Source organism: Argentina anserina, chromosome 4, assembly GCF_933775445.1.
Source record: "Argentina anserina chromosome 4, drPotAnse1.1, whole genome shotgun sequence".
NCBI classification, from domain to species: domain Eukaryota; kingdom Viridiplantae; phylum Streptophyta; class Magnoliopsida; order Rosales; family Rosaceae; genus Argentina; species Argentina anserina.
The window spans coordinates 18847751-18868978 of record NC_065875.1 but is presented as its reverse complement, the minus strand read 5'-3'; the positions used below and the strand labels follow the sequence as shown (position 1 = coordinate 18868978).

General features: G+C 37.4%; 3 protein-coding genes across 5 annotated transcripts; all 3 read right to left on the bottom strand.

Annotated features, from left to right (window-relative positions):
• Positions 1–4239: 4239 nt before the first annotated feature.
• Positions 4240–11738, bottom strand: LOC126790153 (uncharacterized). Of its 3 annotated transcripts, none has more exons than XM_050516301.1 (24): positions 11449–11738; positions 11149–11209; positions 10938–11011; positions 10788–10843; positions 10546–10621; positions 10302–10368; positions 9915–9981; positions 9674–9740; positions 8973–9056; positions 8840–8881; positions 8555–8710; positions 8044–8121; positions 7853–7921; positions 7699–7764; positions 7463–7591; positions 7301–7357; positions 7058–7147; positions 6831–6896; positions 6007–6075; positions 5827–5931; positions 5559–5684; positions 5081–5139; positions 4968–5004; positions 4240–4800 (listed from the first exon to the last, which is right to left on the bottom strand). In XM_050516301.1, the coding sequence occupies exons 1-24, from the start codon at positions 11692–11694 to the stop codon at positions 4585–4587; spliced, it is 2163 nt and encodes a 720-aa protein (XP_050372258.1). In that variant the 5' UTR covers positions 11695–11738; the 3' UTR covers positions 4240–4584. The 3 variants fall into 3 exon arrangements, 2 of the variants coding, with proteins under 2 accessions (XP_050372258.1, XP_050372259.1); XM_050516302.1 differs by having other exon boundaries at positions 7853–7918; XR_007671671.1 differs by having other exon boundaries at positions 4691–4800; positions 5559–5620.
• A 390-nt stretch (positions 11739–12128) lies between these two features.
• Positions 12129–17042, bottom strand: LOC126790248 (proline--tRNA ligase, cytoplasmic). The gene is made up of 13 exons (XM_050516416.1): positions 17025–17042; positions 16760–16865; positions 16573–16658; positions 16387–16479; positions 15877–15993; positions 15316–15503; positions 15004–15070; positions 14386–14508; positions 14152–14304; positions 13356–13640; positions 12965–13183; positions 12511–12604; positions 12129–12398 (listed from the first exon to the last, which is right to left on the bottom strand). The coding sequence occupies exons 2-13, from the start codon at positions 16836–16838 to the stop codon at positions 12334–12336; spliced, it is 1569 nt and encodes a 522-aa protein (XP_050372373.1). The 5' UTR covers positions 16839–16865; positions 17025–17042; the 3' UTR covers positions 12129–12333.
• A 2001-nt stretch (positions 17043–19043) lies between these two features.
• LOC126791121 (diacylglycerol O-acyltransferase 3) lies at positions 19044–20619 on the bottom strand. Its single transcript, XM_050517525.1, has 2 exons — positions 20152–20619; positions 19044–19955 (listed from the first exon to the last, which is right to left on the bottom strand). The coding sequence occupies exons 1-2, from the start codon at positions 20509–20511 to the stop codon at positions 19233–19235; spliced, it is 1083 nt and encodes a 360-aa protein (XP_050373482.1). The 5' UTR covers positions 20512–20619; the 3' UTR covers positions 19044–19232.
• Between the last annotated feature and the right edge of the window lie 609 nt (positions 20620–21228).

The following is a 21228-nucleotide window of genomic DNA, read 5'->3' as shown; positions in this document are numbered from 1 at the left end:
CAGTGTCTCAACTCTGGTGTACCTACCAATGTGATACCTCAACTCTTAATGGTACCAATGTGATACCAGACTCTAGTATTGCTATCATTGAAGTACTTCCGTCAGTTTTTTTCAACTTCTCCGTCATCTTGGTGACGTGGCAAGTACGTGAGGCCCACAAAGAGGGTTAAAAGACAAAATTAACCCCATTTGAGATGAGCAATGTTTTTCCCGCCCTTTACCTTGAGAAAGACACCCAACAATTCCAATTTTGGCGCTAATTTTCCCTTCCTACTCCTTAATTTGTGTCTCTTATCTAAACTAAAGAACTACCGCCAACCAGTCGACCACAATCTGATAAAACCTAGATCAATCTCATTTTCTATTTTTACCCTAGCACTTGTTAAACTAACAGAATAAATATAGAAATTTATATGAAACATCTCATTTCCACAATCTCATAAGAATATAGAAACACATAACTTAACGAAATTCAAATACATGTTTAAGTACCATTAGTTGCCACCTTTTATGTTGATCTGCCATGATTTTTGCTTGTAAGAACTAATGGTAGATCATGGCAGATCAACATAAAAGGTGGCAACTAATGGTACTTAAACATGTATTTGAATTTCGTTAAGTTATGTGTTTCTATATTCTTATGAGATTGTGGAAATGAGATGTTTCATATAAATTTCTATATTTATTCTGTTAGTTTAACAAGTGCTAGGGTAAAAATAGAAAATGAGATTGATCTAGGTTTTATCAGATTGTGGTCGACTGGTTGGCGGTAGTTCTTTAGTTTAGATAAGAGACACAAATTAAGGAGTAGGAAGGGAAAATTGGCGCCAAAATTGGAATTGTTGGGTGTCTTTCTCAAGGTAAAGGGCGAGAAAAACATTCCTCCTCTCATATGGGGTTAATTTTGTCTTTTAACCCTCTTTGTGGGCCTCACGTACTTGCCACGTCACCAAGATGACAGAGAAGTTGAAAAAAACTGACGGAAGTACTTCAATGATAGCAATACTAGAGTCTGGGTATCACATTGGTACGATTAAGAGTTGAGGTATCACATTGGTAGGTACACCAGAGTTGAGGCACTGTTGGTGAAAAAAACTCTTTTTTTTATAGAGATTTGGTGTTTTCATCCTCTATAATAAAGAATTTTTAAAGGAGCTATTGGAGATGCTCTTAACTCACGTCGCCACAACCATAGCAGCGCGAGACACCGATTCTTATTTCCATCACTTCTTGCAGGTAAGAAAAAACCTAAACACGGTAGTGGTTCTCAAGACTTATGTGTTTAGTACTGCAGATTTTACCACAGGTTACGACACAGGCACCACCGATGCCTCCACCAGCCGAATCTACGAAGAGGACTTTGTCCTATGCTGAAGCTGTAGTCAGGTGTTTTGGATCACATATACTCTTATTCAAGGTCGGTCCAAAGTGTTAGAGGGTCTGGTGGGAAATAAAAATTAAATCATTTGTATTTATAAAAAAAATTAATAATAATAATAATAAATATTACAATTAGTTATGAAAAATTGATCTCCTTGCACTTTTATTTGTAAATTCATCAATCAATTTTTCATAATCAAATTTCTCTAGCAATTCGCTCTCAATTGAAATCAAAGATAAACATTCAATCTTGTTTGGGACATAGTCGACCTCAAACAAGTTTGCAACAACTTTAATTTAGAAAAACTTCTTTCCGCCGATGCAACCGTCACCGGAATGGTCAATAATATCTTGTATACAATAAATAAATTAGTAAAATAATTCAATTTTTGCACGCAGTATAGCATTGCACCGGCTATTTTTGTTTCTTTTGGCAGCATAGGTTAAATGATTTTCAATTCTTGATATAATTCATCTCCATCCAAATCTAATACATCTTGTCCATTTTCATCTTTTCTTTGTAGATTTTCTTTAAGATTCTTGCTGCGAGCCTTTAAGTCTTCATTTATTAATGAATTTAGCTTATCAAATGTGAAAATGAACCCAAAAAGATCTTCATACTCTTCATATTGCTCAAACCTTCTCTTTAACTCAAACTCATCCTCATCCTCATCCTCATCTTCCGATGCAAAATCATCTTCATAAGTGTGCCACCATGCAACTACAATAAAATGAAAATAGCCTAGGATATCTATATAGCTCTAATGGAAATAAAACATATCTAATGGAAAGATGTACAAAAAATATAGTTCAAGTTGGAATTTAAAAAATATAAGTATATAACATAGAGTTTAAACAAGATACATACATGGATCAAAATATATCCTGGCACATCCCGATTTGGCGAAATTTCTCCCAAACACACCTTTGTTTCTATACTTAGATAACTCAACGTTTATGAGGCTTTCTTGGGATTGTTCTTCATCGGGAAAGAAGTGTTCAGTACAACAAATACAACCTTGCCTAATATCCACATTCAAACATATGCCTTCATCTTTGAAGAAGTAAAAATGGCTTAAGAAGTAGGCCGCTAAGTGCAATGGACCATCAAACCGATCACGAGCTTTTAAATCCATAATCTCTAAGATTTAAGCATAGTTTGCCTCTTAGTTGTTGTATACCTCTTTGATCTTCTTCTTTTCTTGTTGTAATTCTTCATATAGGAAACTCATTGAAGGCATTTTATCTCCAACAACAAGGTGAAACACCTTAACTAAAAGTTTAAATACTTGCAAGCAAAGTAAAACCTCATTCCAAAATGGCATACTCATTATGATAGCAAATGCCGCTTTCTATTTTGGAGTCTTTGAATACTTGCTTTCTTCTCATTTTTTATTTGCAAACAATAATCTCAACAAATGCTTCTTATTGTTCAAATTTTATAAAGTAAGGAAAGAAGTAGCAAACCTAGTAACTCTCGGCCTCACTAAGTCTTTTCTTTGTACAATTCCTCACAATGGACAACGTCTTGTGATATGAATAAATGAAGATGGTGAGTGGTTTGGTTTCCTCAATTACTACTTAAAACTTAGGTGTGCTACATATTCCTTGTAGCATGAGATTGATGGTAAGAGTGGCACATGAAGTCCAAAAAATGTGAGGCCTTGTTTTTTGCAACTTCTTTGCCATTGTCATGTTGTTGGAAGCATTGTCTGTCATTACTTGTATCACATTTTGTGGCTCAACTTCTTAAATACATTTTTCAATATAATTAAAAATGTATTCACCGGTATGTAAGTCATTGGAAGCTTTTTTAGAAGAAATGAAAGTTGTGGTCTCTTTGCAATTCACACATAAATTCATGATACTTCTTCTTTTCCCATCACTTCAAGTATCCGTCATGATTGAGCAACTTGTTTTAGCTCACTCATCTTCTTGACTCTTAAGTGCCTTCTTTGTTCTCTCAACTTCATTTTTCAACAATGGTTCCCTTATTAATTCATAGACTTGGAGGTATGTAGCCCAGACCATATTGTTCAACCACTTCACAAAATCTTCTAAAACTATTATTATCAAGAGCATGGAAACAAATATCATTCTCATACACCCATTATGTCAAATATCGATGCACCCCTTGTATTCTTTCCTTACCAAATACATAATTGATAACTTGTTTCTTTTCTTTTCTTGCCTACATCGGTTGGAGGATGAATAGAAGATGCAAATCTATCCATAAGCCATCTAATGTCTTTCCTTTTTTTTCTCCCGTAATTTGAACCTCCTCCTCCTCCTCCTCTTCCTCATCACCACCATTACCATTATCTTCCTCTTCCTCTTCTTGTGATGTCAAGTGCAGTTCTTCCCTCACTCTTATATCATGGACACTCAAAGCACTTTTCTTTTCTTTCCTTTCCCTTCCAAAATAGCTTTTTTACACTTGGCTTTGGCTTCATCACTTGCTTTCTTGCATAGAGCAACATTACCTTTTATACTGGCTATGTGCTCCTTCAATTGAGTTATTCCACAAGTACTAACTCTCCTTGTGACACAACGTGCAAGTAACCACATTCCTCTTAATACGATCCTCACAATACCCATACTCCCAACCAATCAAAAATAGGATACTGAAACCGTTATCTGATTGTTAGATTTATGCTAATGATGAACTATGGCATGTCTCACCTGTAAGGTAAAGAAAACCTGTACCATTACAAGTGCAGGATTAACTATAGGCGTAGGCCTGCTGAGCATATACCCAGGGCCGGCCCTGACTTGAATGATAATATGATCCATGCTATACGTAGAATAAGAGCTGGAAATGAGATATATTGGTCAATGAATTGAGAATTAAACAGATCGTAGGAAAATCACGCAAACTCATCATTTTCTCGCAGAAGTATATTACTGTATGCAGCAGTCTGCATGTACATGATTATACAATCAAAGAAGCCCTCATCTTCCATATGGCAGCCAAATTGTAGGAAGAATTCCTCATTTCTTGAAGCATATCCATTTGCGAGGTTTTGCAAGCATCCAACTAGAGGATCTACAAGTCAATGCTGTATTAGCAAACCGAGTCTGAGTGGCTCTAGGATTAACAGGTAACCCAACCAGCACCCCTTTTTTCCTTTTGATCCAAAACCCAGATGCTTCCGCATATCTCAACTTCTCAAAAATACAACTACAGTACCCCCCTGTAGTCTGTTACTGCCTCTGGTATTTAGATTTCGGTTCATTTTCTTGCTCTTCACTGTTATTGCAACGCTTCAAGAAAGAATCAAGTGTTTTCTGTTTTCCTGGGCTGAATTGTGGCTGGCTGGTTGAAACTTTTAAGAAAGAGTCGAGTGTCTTCTGCTTTGCAGGGCTACTGCGTGGCTGGCTGGCTGAAACTTCCAATGAATTCTCATGGCCATCCAGCATCTGATTACCAAAACCAGATTTCAGTCAAAAGTCTAAACAGGAAAGTTGTTATTCTTCTTCCTAGATAGAATACAAATCTCATGGAGATGTCACATTGTGACATAACAAATGGTGTGTTCATGTATGTGCTGTGCTTGGTCTTTGTTTATGGAGCAAAATTAAGTTACCTGTCCCAGATTTTCCAACTTGCTCTGAACAACATCCCTGGAGAGAATGGGTTGGATTAAAATGATGTAAAACCAATCCGAAAATAGTAGGTGCTTAAGAGTTAAGAGTGTACCATATGATGTCATCAACTGTGTCGTTTGCTAGAAGGTAGTACACATTGACTGAAGACACCTAAAACATGAAAAAACCTTCTTAAGGAACAAAACAAATTTGCATCAACATTTCATTATCTATATATGCAATCATATATAAAAAATCACAAGACAGTTCTTAAAAAAAAGTTGATGGTGGTAATAAATTTTAACCATGGCAGATAATTCACAACTTCTAATAAACAGGTAAAGCTGTATCGTTTTAGAATTTACAGGTGCACCAGATCTGACAAATTATCAAATGTACCCATTGAATGAAAACTAAGACAAAATGACCCAAGCTGAAACATTTAGTTTCTCATCATGGTATAAAGCTCAAGAACAGAAAGTTATGAGACCCAATACCCATAGGAAGGCATATACCAACCTAACCCTAGCCAAACATGATTTGTTAATTAAAATTACTTAAGTTGAAATGCTCCCGATCTATTATTTCACCTGGCCAATCCTGTGAGCACGATCTTCAGCTTGAATAAGGTCACCAGGAGTCCACGACAATTCTGCAAATAATACAGTGCTTGCAGCTGTTAAAGTTAAACCCACACCTCCGGCCTTGATAGATAGCTGCATGGTATTCAGAAACATGAACCTTAGCTTCTCAAACCATAGAGCCATGCCGAGCTATAGAATTCCAACTTTCTCAGTTGCATTTGCAACAAGAAAACAGTTTCATAAAAAAAAGAAAAAAAAAAGCAAACTGACGTACCACTGCTGCCTTGACAGAATCTTTTTCTTGAAATTGTGTAACATATGCTTGCCTCTCAACTGTAGGTATACTGCCATCAATTCGAATGCAACTCACTTTCTTCTTCTGCAAATAATGCAGTTTTTATCAGCATTTGCCTCAATCAATCTCATAGCAAAGTACGAGTTCATGTGTCCTTACCAGAAGAAACTGATATATTGCATCGATCATTGATTGATGATGTGCAAATATTAGAAACTTGCAACCAGCCTACACCGAGCAATAATAAATAATATAACAACGTTCAAACATCCGAAAGAAAAAATGAAACAACAAGCCAAAGAAGAAATGACATGGCATAATATAAAGTAGATGATACAAAATAGATAAAAAAAAATCTTGTCTACAAGAACATCAAGAATACGACAGCAGAGACCCAAGACTTCAAGCTAGACTTCAAGCTAGCCTTTGACGGATGAACCCCATGCATAAAAGAATGAAAATCTAGGCCACTGCATAAAAACAGCTAATCTTGGAGTAATGGTAAGTTGGTAACGCTAGTGACCTAATGTCACATCAAGACTTCAGACGGCAAGCAATCAAAACAAAGATAATCTGCTCATGCAGCAAATAATGAATAACGATGGGACGATAGTCATGATACATACAGGTTTTGAAACTGAAATATGATCTTATTTTGTAAAAAGAAAGAGTATTCATTTTAACATGAAAAGAACCTAATAACTAATTTTAAATTTTGACAACCTAGTATTAGCTTTGGAAATGATTCATTCATGTAATGTGATAAAAAAAGACATCAGAAAAGCATTAAATCCACCAAGCTCGATTAGCATGTCAGTAGAGATGGAATATAAGCACATTGACACACACTCATTCTTATCGAAACCAAAAAGTTTTTGTAATTTTTCTTTGGGAATCGTTTTTAATCAATTGGTTTATACAAAAGCATGCACTTAAGCACTTCAGGAGAGAAGATGAGGAAAAATATACATGGGCTGAAGTACCTCAATGACGGTTCCCAGGTAATCCAGAACTGCTGGGATCTTGGCCTCAGCTGAATCAGTATAAATCTTTAAAAAAAAATTTGTTACCAAAGAATTCAAAGTTAGATATCTTATAATTAAGCAAAAGAAAAACAAAGAGATCCTATGACTGATGCAAAATTCCCAGTACGAGATAACATATGCGGTGATCCTATATACCATCCTCTGAGGATAATCTGCAGGCGTACCTTATTGATAAGATTCTTTTCCATAAATTTAAGCGAATCGACTTCTTCTTTTGATTTGCAGGCCTTAATTTTCAGCTTTACCACCTCCAACTACAGCATTGAATATAAAGGTCAGCTCGGCACTTGAGAAACCAGCTTTGTAATGATATAAACTTTACGAGGGACACATAACGAATCTCGTTGTGAATAGTTGCACCACCAAGAACAGTATTTACGCGGTCTTGAATTAATGATTTAAACTACCTCACGAAATAAAGCGTTGATTTGTTTCATGTCCTTTTCAGCCAAATCTAAGAAGACCTGTGAGCAGCAAAAGAAAAAGAAAGAATTATCAAACACTGTAACATGAGTACCAAGGTCATCTCAAGGTCAAGAACCAGATTAAGGTAACATAGAGATGCTGACCTGTTGTCTGCGCTTTACAGGAAGTTCAGAGAGTACATCATTTTTAAGTCTACGAATCATCACTGTAGCCTTCATCAAATTATGCAATTCTTCATGGTTACTTGCACCTTGATACACTCCAAATGTTCCCTGAAATTTCAGAAGTGTCGAGGAAAAAAACTATCTTAGAACCTAGTAGGAGGACAACAAGATTATATACTGTAAAACACTTCATCTGAAAAGAAATAAGAACTTACACCCTGACAATATCGTTTGCCATATTCATGGACATTTTTGTAAACATCAGGATACAAGGCTTCCAGCTGTTGGTCATGCAAATTAATTAAAGACTGGTTAGATTTTAGTACACTTCCCTTCACACTTGCAAATCCTAAGCTAATTACATATCACCTGCTTAAATAGTTCGATCGGTCGGGACAATGCAGGAGTTCCACTTAACAGCATTGCATATCGAGCCTTCTGGATATTTTCTCAATGTTAAAAATAGAGAGGAACATAAGTTTTAAGGCAGCTTGTGGAAGATAGACTGAGAAGAAACTTAGACGGTGCTAGCTAGCCATGAGTGCAGAAGAGTGAAAGACCTTGATGACAGGCAGGGAAGCAGTTGTCCTCTTTGCTTGAGCATTTTTCAAAAAATGCGATTCATCTGCAATCACAACCTACAAAGAGAACATATTATGGCAAACATTTGGGGAAAAGGAAAATAAAAGGAAAGATCCATATTACTTTTCTCTTAGTTTAACAGAGTTTCCAACTTTTTAGGATATCCATGAATCTTACATGGTTTATTTGAAACTTTATTTACAATTGCTTTGTCAATCTGCTTCAACAACTGTACCCAGGGTTCCACAATTTGAACTTTGAAGAGCAATAGTTGTAACTTCATAAATTATGATGTAGCCACAGATCTAAATTGCAGAACCCCACATATTCAGCTAAGATCATATTTAGTATACAGATTTCTCCAACAGCCTAGCATTTTCAGCCAAAATAAAACTTAATAGTCACCACATTAAACTTCTGTCTTCATAGGTATTTTAAACTTAATTCCTAGAGTGCTTCATAAAAGTAGATGATTGTGTCAATTCTTACCTTAAAATCTGATGCCATCAGCAGATTCTGTAATTTGGGGACTATGTCATAAGAGATGATGTTAATTAGGCCAGCAAGATGAATTGTCCCTTTGGAACTTGAGGATACTAATGTATATCCAGCTCGGTTTGAACCCCCACTTTGAGACAAAACAACCTAGTCAAGAGAAAATTTCAAGATATCAATTTCAAACTAACAATGCATCAGAGCAGTGATAAAATACCCAAAACTGCTGCAGCAGAAACAACAAGTGGAACACAAATTTAGCCTCTAGAGACAACAAACCAGTATATCTGATGGAGGAATGTTCATCCATTGTTGAATCATCTACCAACAAAAAAAAAAAGAACAGAGATGAGTACATCAGTTGGGGTAAGATCTGTGTTCTTTAGAACTCATGCTGATAAAGCACACTTACAGAAGCCCATTGCAGACGCAAGGAAGATGGTGTGAGTATAAGAACAGGCCATGATTCACGAATGCAGGAAGCCACAGCAATAGCCTGAAGCACAGTGTAAGCTTTCAATCTTTGGTGATACATATTAATTGTCTGGAGGTATCTCTACCATATTGCCACAAATCACCCAAAAATTAAGCTAGGCAGAGCGCAACATAACACATCAATGTTCCCTGTTATCGGAGTTGCTATGAATGATTTTAAATTGGGTGCAACATCAGAGAGTCAATGTATCTGATCCTTAGAAACATGTAACACCCTTGAAGTAATCTTTTGATACTTCTTAAGTTAGTTTGGAATTCCATAGAGGCTCATAATGAATTATCAAATCTTTTGTGAAGTAAATCAGATTTTAATAGTTTTTGATGAATGGAAAGTAAGTGTACTTGATTCACTTATATAGTTATATATCATACTTTTTCTTTTTTTATCTTGTTTCTATGATCTTCGGATTAGTGAATTTCTGACAATTACAGGCCACCCCTACATAATCATTAACAAGAGTCACTAATGTATCCTATCATTAGTATTCTTACTTGGTTATCACAAATCACGCTCTAACGAGCTAAAATCCTTGAGACATGTCTTGTAAGTTGTAACGAATCATTTCAACTGTATGATTAATTTTATGAGACTATTGACATATTAGAGTAGCTGCTTGCCTGTAAAGTCTTTCCCAGTCCCATTTCATCAGCAAGGAGTGCACGCCCTCCATGCTGCAAGATAAACCTGGAAAGGAGAAAAAAAGTTAATAATTTAAAGTTGAGCAAAAGACTAAATAATAAAGGCAATTTCGATAAAGAAAAGTAAAAGAAAACCTTACAATTATGTGCAGAATATAGTATCATATGCAAGGGCAACAGACATTAAATTTAGGAACAAAGCCCAGACTCAAAAAAATACCTTACACCTTCTCGTTGAAATTCCAAGAGCTTTGATTCAATAGAGCTAGGTATCCTGTCATACAGGTCTGAAAGTGCAAACAAAGGAAAGAAAATAAGATAGCAAGAAGAAGAAAAAGAAAAAATAGCTGAAATAGAACAAGTGCAAAAGAAAAAAAAATTGAAAAAGAACTTGTTAATCTAAATAGGGCACAAATACAAGGCACCGCCACAAAGACCCAAGTATTATTCTACATGGAGTTTATGATCCAACTTTGTCAAACTCAAAACAACATTTTTTTTGCAATGAAGGACAGTACTTTCCTTTAAGGCTTTAACAGATGTACTAACCGAGAATGTATAAATACATGTGTGCTGAACTTCGCTAGACTAGAATGATCAAAATTACCTCGAATATCTGGAACAACAGACACAGCAGCGATGGCCCGGTTGACTAAGGGATCTAAATTCTCTACCTGTAAAAGTTTTCAACAAAACAACAATCAGAATGATATCAAATTGAAAAGGAAGCATAGATTCAAAGTTCTAACTATAAATGGTAATAGTGTTCCCAACAAAAATGAAATTTGCATAAATTCAAAATGCATCATATAAAAGCACAAAACAAACTGGAAAATAGGAGTAGTTGTTACCTCAACATTAACTCCCGATACTTCACAGAGAACTTTTTCTGCTGAAGACAAAGAAGACACAGGAAACATCCATAACCTGCAGTATCATCACAATTACATCCAGCTGTAGTTCCCTCAGACAGCGGTTCGAATAAATGTAAGAAACACAACCATTGAACGATATTCCACACAAGATATCAGAGATATAGATTAACGCAATTTAAAAGAAGCTTTCATCAGGTGGGAGATTTGGGAAAGCAGACCTTTCTTTTGCATACCATGCAGCTTTGGGAATCTTGCGGAAAGCAGCTACAACCGCCTGGTGCAAGATAACACATAAAAATAGTAAGCCAAAAAGTAGTTTCCCAAAAAGTCCTTCAAATGGACATTCTAAAAGAGAATAGAGAACATACCTGGTCATAAGAAAATTTTGCAGCAATGTTTCCAGTAGCATGAAGAAAAAATTTGACCGTGAGCTTCCGTTCAACTTTGTAGCAAAAGGCAACAATATGCAGATATCAGCCAAGTATTAGACAACAGGCGGAATTATATTACCAGCTGAATAATATTATATTTCTATAGATGGTCTTGGTCAGCATAGAAATGAGAAATGAGGGAACTGACCAGGGTTTACAGAAGAAGGTAATGCTCTGGCTCCAGGAGACAAAGGCGGCAGCGGTGGCACCTACACACGATGATGGGGATTATAATACAACAACGTCACTCTCAATACCTAATACCATTTCTAATGCCTAATGTATGCAGATCATAAACACAAACATTTTCTGCACAACTTTGAACAAAAGAATAACATAAAGGAGTTGAATTTTGCAATTATAGGCATCAGATAGGGCAGGAACATTTCCAATTGGGGATTTGAAACCCTAGAAACCTTGAAGCAAGAACCAAGAAAGAGAATTTCACCTGGTTAGGAAAAGACTTGGGAATTGAGCCTTGGAAGGCATTACTTCTGGCGGCCGCGGTGGTGAAAGGTAAAGGCTGGTGCGGGTGGTGGTGGTGGTGGTGGTGGTTGAAGGAAGAAGAAGAGGAACAAGTGGAAGCGGAGTTGACGCGTTGCAGAGAGAGTTTCTGGAGAGCGTCTCTTTCCAGAGAGTCAAGCTCTTCGGCGCTGAAATTCCATTCGTCGCCGTCGTCGGCGGCGAAATCCATCGTCGAATTCTGATCGGAGTAGAGAGTGCTGGCGAGTATGGGGTTTTGATGTTGAGAGTTTAAAGCGCCAATATCAACAATCCCACCCACCCGTTTGGTTATATAGCTTACCCGGCCCAACCATTAAAGGATCTCTTTTCGGGTCCCGCCCACCAAGACCAAATTTCCATTTTTCAATTTCCATTATAAAAAGTTTCACACTTGGAATATGATCAATGCAGTTATGTGACATTCAATCGTCATTTGTTTCAGCGAAGTAAGATCAATCTGACAACCGACCCATTTGCTTTTATGCGAGATTGTGTTTGCTGCGGTGTAATTGTTGGGAGTATTTTAGGGTTATGAAATCTCAGGCGAAGATGAGTGTTCGTCTCCACTCTCCAAACATCACTCGTAGCACAAAAGTAAATTAGAACCAGAACAAACAGCAGATAGACTAACGATCACATAAAAACATAACTACTTGTTCATCACTAGAAGCAAGTTAAAATCTTGAATGTCTGCGTGTCAAAGATATAGCTTGTGTACTTTGTATGATATATAAAAGTACAGAAATTAACTACTTGAGTGAGTTTCAAAGTTCATCCAAATTATAAAGAGGTCTGAAAACCAAGAGGCCACGTAATTGGAAAAGTGTGTCTAGTAACTCCTGCCCCAGTATGTCCATTTCGTTGCGGGCTTTCCAGATGCAAAGCATAGTGTTCCTGCACAGAATTTACATTATTAATTTGTAAACACCTCCAATGCACACAGATAGCCACCAAGAAATTGCAATCGTAATAAAATTAATGCAAGTATATGAACAGAAAGCTGTACCTTCAGGGAGTTCGGGCTGGTCAAATGGCGAGCAGAGTGATTTTGCTGCTCCAATTTCACCCTTTGTTCGCACCTTCACATCTTCTTCTACCGCCTAACGAAAAACGAAACAGAAAAAAAAAATTATGATGACTCATATCAAAAGGTATGTGGAAATCCACAATTACAGAGATCATTTACAAAAACTATCAAACATCAATGCATAAGCTCACTGCCGAAAGTAAATTATATAAGGTTAAGACTACAGAATTAGTATAGTTTAGTGTAGTACTGACCGTGAATTACCTACAAGTCACGGCTAAGATAATAAACAGAACATATAAAATGAGAAATTGATGCCGCATATAGTATAAACACTGAAAATGTACCATTCCAAAGACATCATATAATTCTTTTCGATAGCAGCATTGCTATACCAATTATGCTAGCTCAAAATATTTACTACAGTGATTACCTGTTCATCGCACCATGGAGCCAAAATCAGTTTCTTTTCGCCCAAGGCAGTTGTGAACTCATCCCATGTTCTTGCAATCTGAATAGAAGCATCTCTTTTTTGTTTTGCAACATCAAAGAGATTTTGTTGAATTTGATCAAGAGTGTCTTTCACTTCCTTCACCAAGTCAGCCATAGGAATGTCCACTTTTGCAGAATTGTCACGCCGAACCAAGCGTACCTAAAAGGAAAAGCTGATCAGACCAACATACTTGCATTACATGATCATGCCTTAAGATAACATAAGAGAAAAGCGGCCCAAGGCAGGTGTCTGGTGATCAAAACCGAGACTAAAGTACAACATGTCAAAAAAAAATCACTTGAATAAAAGGAAATGTGAAAGAAAGACTCACTTGTTTCTTCTCCAAATCCTTTGGTCCAATTTCAATCCGTAGGGGAACACCTTTCAGTTCCCAGTGCGAATACTTCCAACCAGGCGAGTAATTGTCCCTCAAATCAGCCTCAACACGAAGTCCAGCTTCAGTCAATTCCTCTACAGTTTTCAAGCAGGCATCAAATATAGCTTTTGTATCAGCATCCTTGAAAGGCACTGGAACCACTATGGCCTGGACAGATGCTACCTTTGGTGGCAATACCAAGCCCTTGTCATCTCCGTGCACCATTACCATCACTCCAATCTGAAACAAAGAAAAAGAGCCAAAAAAGGTAATTGAAAAGTTTGAGCTAAAGATAAATTTTTGCTTTGTTCTCAACTAATTACTTGGTGCTTCAGTGAATTTCCCTTCAATGGCGTAAAAGAAGTTGCAATAGCTCATGAAAGATTACAGTTACATGTGATATTATAACGCAACCAAGGCTTATGTAAAATTGGATCCGAACTGTACAAATATCCTAACACACAATTCACACCATCTTAAAGTTCATTTTCATAGAAAAATTCAAAAACATACATTCTATCTGGGGACAAAATAAACACATACTCACATTCTTTGCAAAATGATTTACCAAAAGCAGCAAAATGAATAAATTACCCTGAGATGCTGGGGATATATTGGAAAACCCTTACGTTTTGGTTCAAAATCTAAAAGGTACAGCTGGTCCATCCCAACAGTGACTAATACAAGTGCATATATAGACTGGAATCTGAAGCAATCATTCAATTATGAAAAGAAGAGCAAGGAAGGTTACCGTTCGAGTACTATAAGCCCAAGAGTTTTGCCAAATCATTGCTTTTTCTCCCTTTTCATTTTCGAAGGTGATGTCAAACATTTTAGCAAAGTTTTGACCCAAACAATGTGAAGTGGCGCCTTGGACACCGCGACCAGTATTTGGAACAAAAGCCTGTACAGATGAGAAGTTGTTAATCCCACCATTAAGCAAAAACAGTAAGCTAAAAACCATTATAATGGAAATATCAAGTACCTCCACACTTGTGGTGTACAGACCACCAGCAAATTTCTCATTCTCACTCTTTTTTCCCTTCACAACTGGAATTGCCAAAAACTCCTCATATATCCTCCTGTACAACTCCAATATCTCGAGGACCTACAACCAGGATGATTATCAGAAATTGATATTGAAAGATTTACCTTCCCTTATTTTTACCAGAAACCTAAGAAAACACAGACTCAGGTAATTTATACTTCTGTAGCAAGGAACCCACAAACAGAAACCATTTTCTGGAGATTTTCATGTTAAATAGTATAAACAGATAATGGGTCAATATATATTGAAGGCTCGCATGTGACCATTTCTTGTACAAATGTAGCTATAAGCTGACTTGACAAATTGTAAAATCCAATTTTATTAAGTAAAATCTTTCATGTGCTAGTTGACTGTTTAGTAGAAGAATGACCCTAGAATCTACAGTCAGGAGAATGATACAGGCAAAACTTATTGACCAGGTGAAAGTGCTCCAGATTTGATTTTTAAGTCAACATTGTGCATTTTAAACAGGGATGAGAATTGGAATATTACATATTTAAAGAGCAGTATGCATGATCCTAATACATATTGGATTGGTGACATTCATATGTATACCTCTTGATCTGCCTCTTCCTTTGTTGCAAAAGCTGTGTGGCCTTCTTGCCAAAGAAATTCCCGACTCCTGAAATCATATGGAGAAATTAAATTGATAGAAGAAAAATTAAAACATTTGTAATTTATACATAAAAATAAAATGTAGGAACACGGGAATGTGACCTAATTCCTCACTAGAGATGCATTAAAACATCCAGAAGTAATCAAAAAAGAAGTCAAAACGATCATTTCCAACTTTCATTGTCAATGGAATAAACCAGTTTGTACAGACTGATGCATAAGCATAATAAATGCAAAATGACCAGGAAGTACCTGATAAATGGAGTGGGATTGCTAAACTCCCACCGAACTACATTGCACCACTGATTTAACTTCAATGGTAAGTCACGGTGTCCCCTAATCCACTTTGAGTAATAAGGATACATAACAGTCTCACTAGTTGGACGGATTGCAATAGGTACTTCCAACTCAGATTTTCCAGACTTTGTAACCCAAGCAACCTGATATAATATAAGCCACCAAGTGTTATTATGAAAGAAATATATACACAACATAATACTAGTAGTGACTGGTAAATTCAGGGGAGCAAAACAACTTTATTAAGTCAGAGAAATTGATAAATGTGAAATGAAAAAAAAAACAGCCAAAATCCAACAATCAAGTGAGGCATGTGTGTATTAGCAATTTGCATGAAAATGTCTGTACGCATGTATACATGTAATAATTAAATTACGCTTCTCAGAATTGCTTGCAAAGTCTATCACTACAAACAAAAGGAGGGAAGAGAGTATGATGGACAGTAGATTACAAAACATCACTTGAACAGTGTCACTTAGATAGTTTTTATCATGTCAAAACAGCATTATGTCTCACCTCAGGAGCAAATCCCTCTATATGATCCTTCTCTTTTTCCAGAACAGCAGGGGAGACGAACAATGGAAAGTAGCAATTCTTAATCTTCATTTTCTTAATTTCCGCATCGAAGAATGTCTGTGTATCAACAACACCGAGAGGTAAGCAACTTTACCAGAGTTACGATGACAATATGTCAAAAAAATAGGTAAACAAGCGAAAAAAAGCTTGGATAACACTCAATTAAAAGCCGCTGGCTAAAGTCAATGACTTTCACAATGGGGATGAACATATTAAGAGATCGGATCAAAGACCAAATTATGCAACTACAATATGTGGTATCCAAAAACAGGTGGTCACATGAGAATGCCAGTAGAAAGTAGCACTTTGGTAAGACTGCTAGAAATAACACTAGGGAAAAACCATAGACAAATGCATACTACAATGCAGACTTCAAATAGTAGTTTACTAGTTCAACTCGCTAAAGAAGACAATAAAACTACGGTCACTAAACAAGATAATAATGCTTACTTGCATGATCTCCCATATCGCCATTGTCCATGGCCTCAAAATATAACACCCAGAGATGTCATAGTACTCAATCATCTCGCCGTGAACAACAGCCTGCACAGAACAAAACAGCCCTCAGATACCTCACTCATACTTCTTGTAATAAATTTCTGAACTTAACCCACATAAGCCAAAGACAAATCACACCTCCGAATACCAGTCCCCGAAATTCTCATCCTTCTTCTTAGTCAACCCAAGCCCGGTTTCTTTCTTCACCTCCTTCTTCTTCCCACCTACCAATCAGTAACCAAACTCCAATCTAAGCTAAAACATCATATAATCAAACTAAAAAAAACCCGAAAACCGGAGAGACATAAATGCAACCCAAACTCACCACCACCTCCACCTTTGACCTTCACCTTAGCATTAGCCTTGGCATTGGAATTGGGCTTCTTGCCGGCGGTGTCAGACATGTCCTGATTCTTCTAAACCAAAAAAAACTGAAGCATCATGTAAACAACCACAATTAGAGCACATTCAAATTCTTCAGGAAGCAAGCAGTTAAAATCAGACCCAGACTCAACCGATTTGAAATCGGAAACAAGGAAAAGAATGCAGAATCCGGTACAGCAAAACTTGTGGGAATCGGCGAATCTTACCGAGGGGAATCTAGTGGCTGCGTTGTTCTGGCTCAAAGGAAAAGAGCAGGGTTCAGAGGGACTAGAAGACTTGTGCATTAGTACATAGCAGTAGAAAACTAACCTAAATAGCTCGGATAGGATGACTATTTGTCCGAACCCTTTTGGGCTTCGGCCCAACTTTCCTAAATTCGTTTTACCTTTTTTTTTATTAGGGTTGTAGTTTAATCAAAAGTTTTGATTATTTTAGGTGTCGGATTTATCTAAATCTTGACTGAAACAATATATTGGAGCTATAGTTTTGAACCAACTTATCTTCAACTTTGGAGAATTTTTGGAGAAATTTGAAGATTAAAATTATTGTGCTAGAGAAATTATTATATATGCCCGTCACGTATCTCACGTGGCGTACCATATTAATGTTATTGGTTTATTTTTTTCTGTGTTTGTTTCTGATTAGTTACTTATATGTAAATATTTTTTTACAATTTTCATTGCGTGTATGTTAATTATAACATGATGTAATATGATTGGCTGTATACACCACATGATAGTGTCATCCACATAATAGTGTCACGTGATGTGACGGGTACACAAAATAATTACTAACCTATTGAAAATGTGCTTATTTTCATTTCATTTCATTTCAGGTAATTTTACTCTTAAGTTGCAGACTCAACGCTCTCTAAAAGGTTAGTTGATCCATCACTCAGGCTAGCTCCAACGTTACCCCCAAGAGCTTCAATGCCACTTACAATGCCATCATCACTCTCACCCGATAACATTATAGACAATGACGATTGAAAGTACTCCGTCATGGTTTTCATCAGCTCCGCTTTAATCTTTACCTTCTCTTCCTTCATCTTTTTCGTAAACTCCTCCTCCTCAGCTCTCACCTGTTCCAATTGCTGTAACAATGCATCTGCACGCTCCTGCATCCATTGCAAATCATAAATTAATTTTGCTCTTAAAAACCACCACATCATCAAAAAACTAAAATCCAATTTCAATAAAACCAAAGCGTATGTAAATCATTGTACGTCCATTATAACACAAACACACACGAAAGGCTTAGTTAATTTGTAAACATGCATGCTCATGAATCTAGCTAAAACCAGCCCCATTCAAAAAAAATAAAATGAATCTACCTTTCCCATTTTTCTCTCCCACGTTTCTCTCTCTCTAATTCTTTGCAAAAATAACTGTTTTATTCATTATCTTTAGAAAAACTGTTAACTACATATGCGGGGTATGTATGAAAATGCTAGTTCTCTTATACCACAAGCCGTAACGTGGATTATAACGAACTGTCAACATTGATGTATTTGATTTGGGGTATAGACTCAGAGGTTTCGTATCGTTAACTTTATTGTAATTAAGGTGAGATTATCTTTTGTGATCTAAACTTTATGAGAAGTGAATAAACTACCACAACTAGAATCGGATTATGCACTATCAAATTTCTACTAAATGATGTAATGGTGTTCAATTATGTAAATGTAGTGTCAAATGTGTATGATTACTTTGATGTCAATGTTGTGAAACTTAACTAGATAAGTTGTAATGTTGATTAGGAACCAATACGTTGAGTTGATAACTTGAACGACAATGCAGCAAAAATAACTAACCATGTTGTATTCAAGTTGTTAAGTTGGCTAGAGTCCATGCGTGAAATCCCATACCCATATTCGACTAGAGTAGAATTTCAATGTGTTGGCTAGAAGTTTCGTATGGGTAGTTTTCTTGTATTATAGTGGATGAAGAAGAATAGTAACAATAGTTAACCCGTCAAGCTTCAACAGCTAGTACATGATGGACAGAATTTTGAGGCTATGAATGTTTCAGTGGCCCAGATCAGCGCAAAAGGCTTTTAACTCTGGCAACGTAGACAGGGAAAGACGGAGTTCATTCAATCTCGTTCAGCTCCGCAAAATCATCAACATATTGTCAATATATAAACCAAGATACAAAGCTCCGAAATTGGGAAGCATGCAGCACCATTCATTATAAGTTAGAGGGTTGTATATTACATCCCAGATATACAGAAAACGCAGACTAGGATGAGGCATTGAAACTAGGTACATGAAAAATTCATTTATTCTATCTAGATTTACAAGAGCAACACAACTTTTGAGTGATGCAGTTATGCAAACTTACATTTGTTTATACGACATACATAAGGAAAAAGGAAACCCATTTCATCATTGCAGGTAATTTTAGAATGTATCTCTAGGTTGCAGAGGCAAGCCCCAAATCCTTGTTGGTTTCCCCCATTAAGCTGGCCACAATAAGGCTCACATCTTCCAGGCCAACTCCAATGTACAAAGGATTAGTGGGATTCCTTACAGAGTCCTCTATTCCTTCTTCAGATTCGATCCCATCTACGGAGTTTAAGACCCTCACATTCGGACCATTTTTGCATTTTCCCATACACTTGCACCCAACAACACTACCTTGGACACCCATTAACCTCTCGAATTCCTCTAACAATTCTACACCTCCTGATGTCTTGCATTTCTTGCCCATGCATACTTCAATCTCTGTCGCAACAGATGCTTCCATAATTGAGCTACTTGAAGCATTATTGTTAGGACCAACACTATCATCGCTGCCACAACTAGTACTAGTTCCATTGCAGCTTCTATTTTCTTGAATTGTTGATACCAAACTCGGGTGAGTCAACAATGCCACCCCTTCTTGAGCCGATGGCTGCAAGCCCTCTAATATCGGTTGTGCAAGAATTTCACCTCTCAGGCTGTTCATGTCGATCACCTCCCCACATTCACTCTCACTCGACTCAGACGAAGACAACGAAGATGATGAATCACAGTCCTTCATGGTCTTCATCCGCTCTACCTTGAGCCTCGCCTTCAATTCTTTATTTTTTTTCTTCAACTCCTTCTCCTGAGCTCTTAGCTGTTCTAATTGCTGTAGCAATGCCTCTGCACCCTCCTACACACCAACCAAATTCTACATTTAGCTCATCAAGTTCAACAAACTAACCCAATTTCGATACAACCTAAGCTTATATACCACATCCTACCAAGTAGGATCCTCATTCTTACTTAGATTTTATAATGATCTAACAGTATGGAAAATTTTGAATAAAACAATCAACTGAAATTACAAAAATGAATCAGATTCATACCGAAATCAGCTTCTCCGGAGCTTGAGATCCCAATCCCTCCCCAGGATCCAACCCAGTACGGATCTGAGAAGACGCAGACAGCTCCGATAAGCCTTTAACCGACTTCAACTTCTTCTTCTTGATCTCCTTCTCCTTCTTACTACCACCACCGCATCTCGGACCCGAATAATAATACCCCACATGCCACATATCGCAAAACCCAGAATTCACATCAACCCTTCTGCTCCTCAAACTCACTCCGTATTCATTCCGACCCGGAAAGTGGACGTCGCCGGAAAACGAATCCTTCGATGTCCGGGCATGGGTTCCTGTGCCGGAATAGTACGGAATTTGGCGGGAAACCAATCCGGAGACCTCCATGGGCTTTAGAGCTTGATAGCTGGGTTTTCACTTCCTGATATCAAAATGTTGCAGATGGAAGGAGGGGTTGTTGACTCTTGTAATACAGAGGAGACGTGGAAGGCGAGGCTATGACGAACTGTCAACGAGGGTGCGATTGATTGGTGGTTGGTGATGTGGAGTCTGCTTTGGTGGTTGGTGATGTGGAGTCTGCTCGTGTTGAGCAGCCGGGGGTTTGTGACCAAATTGTCAATCAACACCTGAATTGGAAAGTAATTTTTCAGTCCTCGGAACCACGTGGTCCTCCTTCTATTGACATTGAAACATGTGGAGAATTAGATACAATCACAAAAACGTGTAAAGGGTGTTTCTCATCGCAATTCAGCCTCCCACAGCTGGCTTCATCTTCCTCGATGTTAAAAGTAAAGATACCAGCACTGTTGAAGGGTGAAGCTGGTGTCGGTGCAGCGCGGCTGTTAACACCTCCCCTTAACAAAGTGATTCCCAGCTAAATCTCCTTCTATTCACGGGCAACTTAATTGTGCTAGGTGGCAAGCCAGTCGGCCCGGCAGCCTCACCGTCATCTCAGACGTCGCCATTAATGCCACCCAAGGTGGCTCGCCTGAACAGTAAACACGCCTTGTGCTGGTCAACATTCTCACATCGAAAGAAATGCCCAACACTTCTCCTATTGCGCTATAAAAGGCTCATATAAACCACCTAAAATGTAATATATCT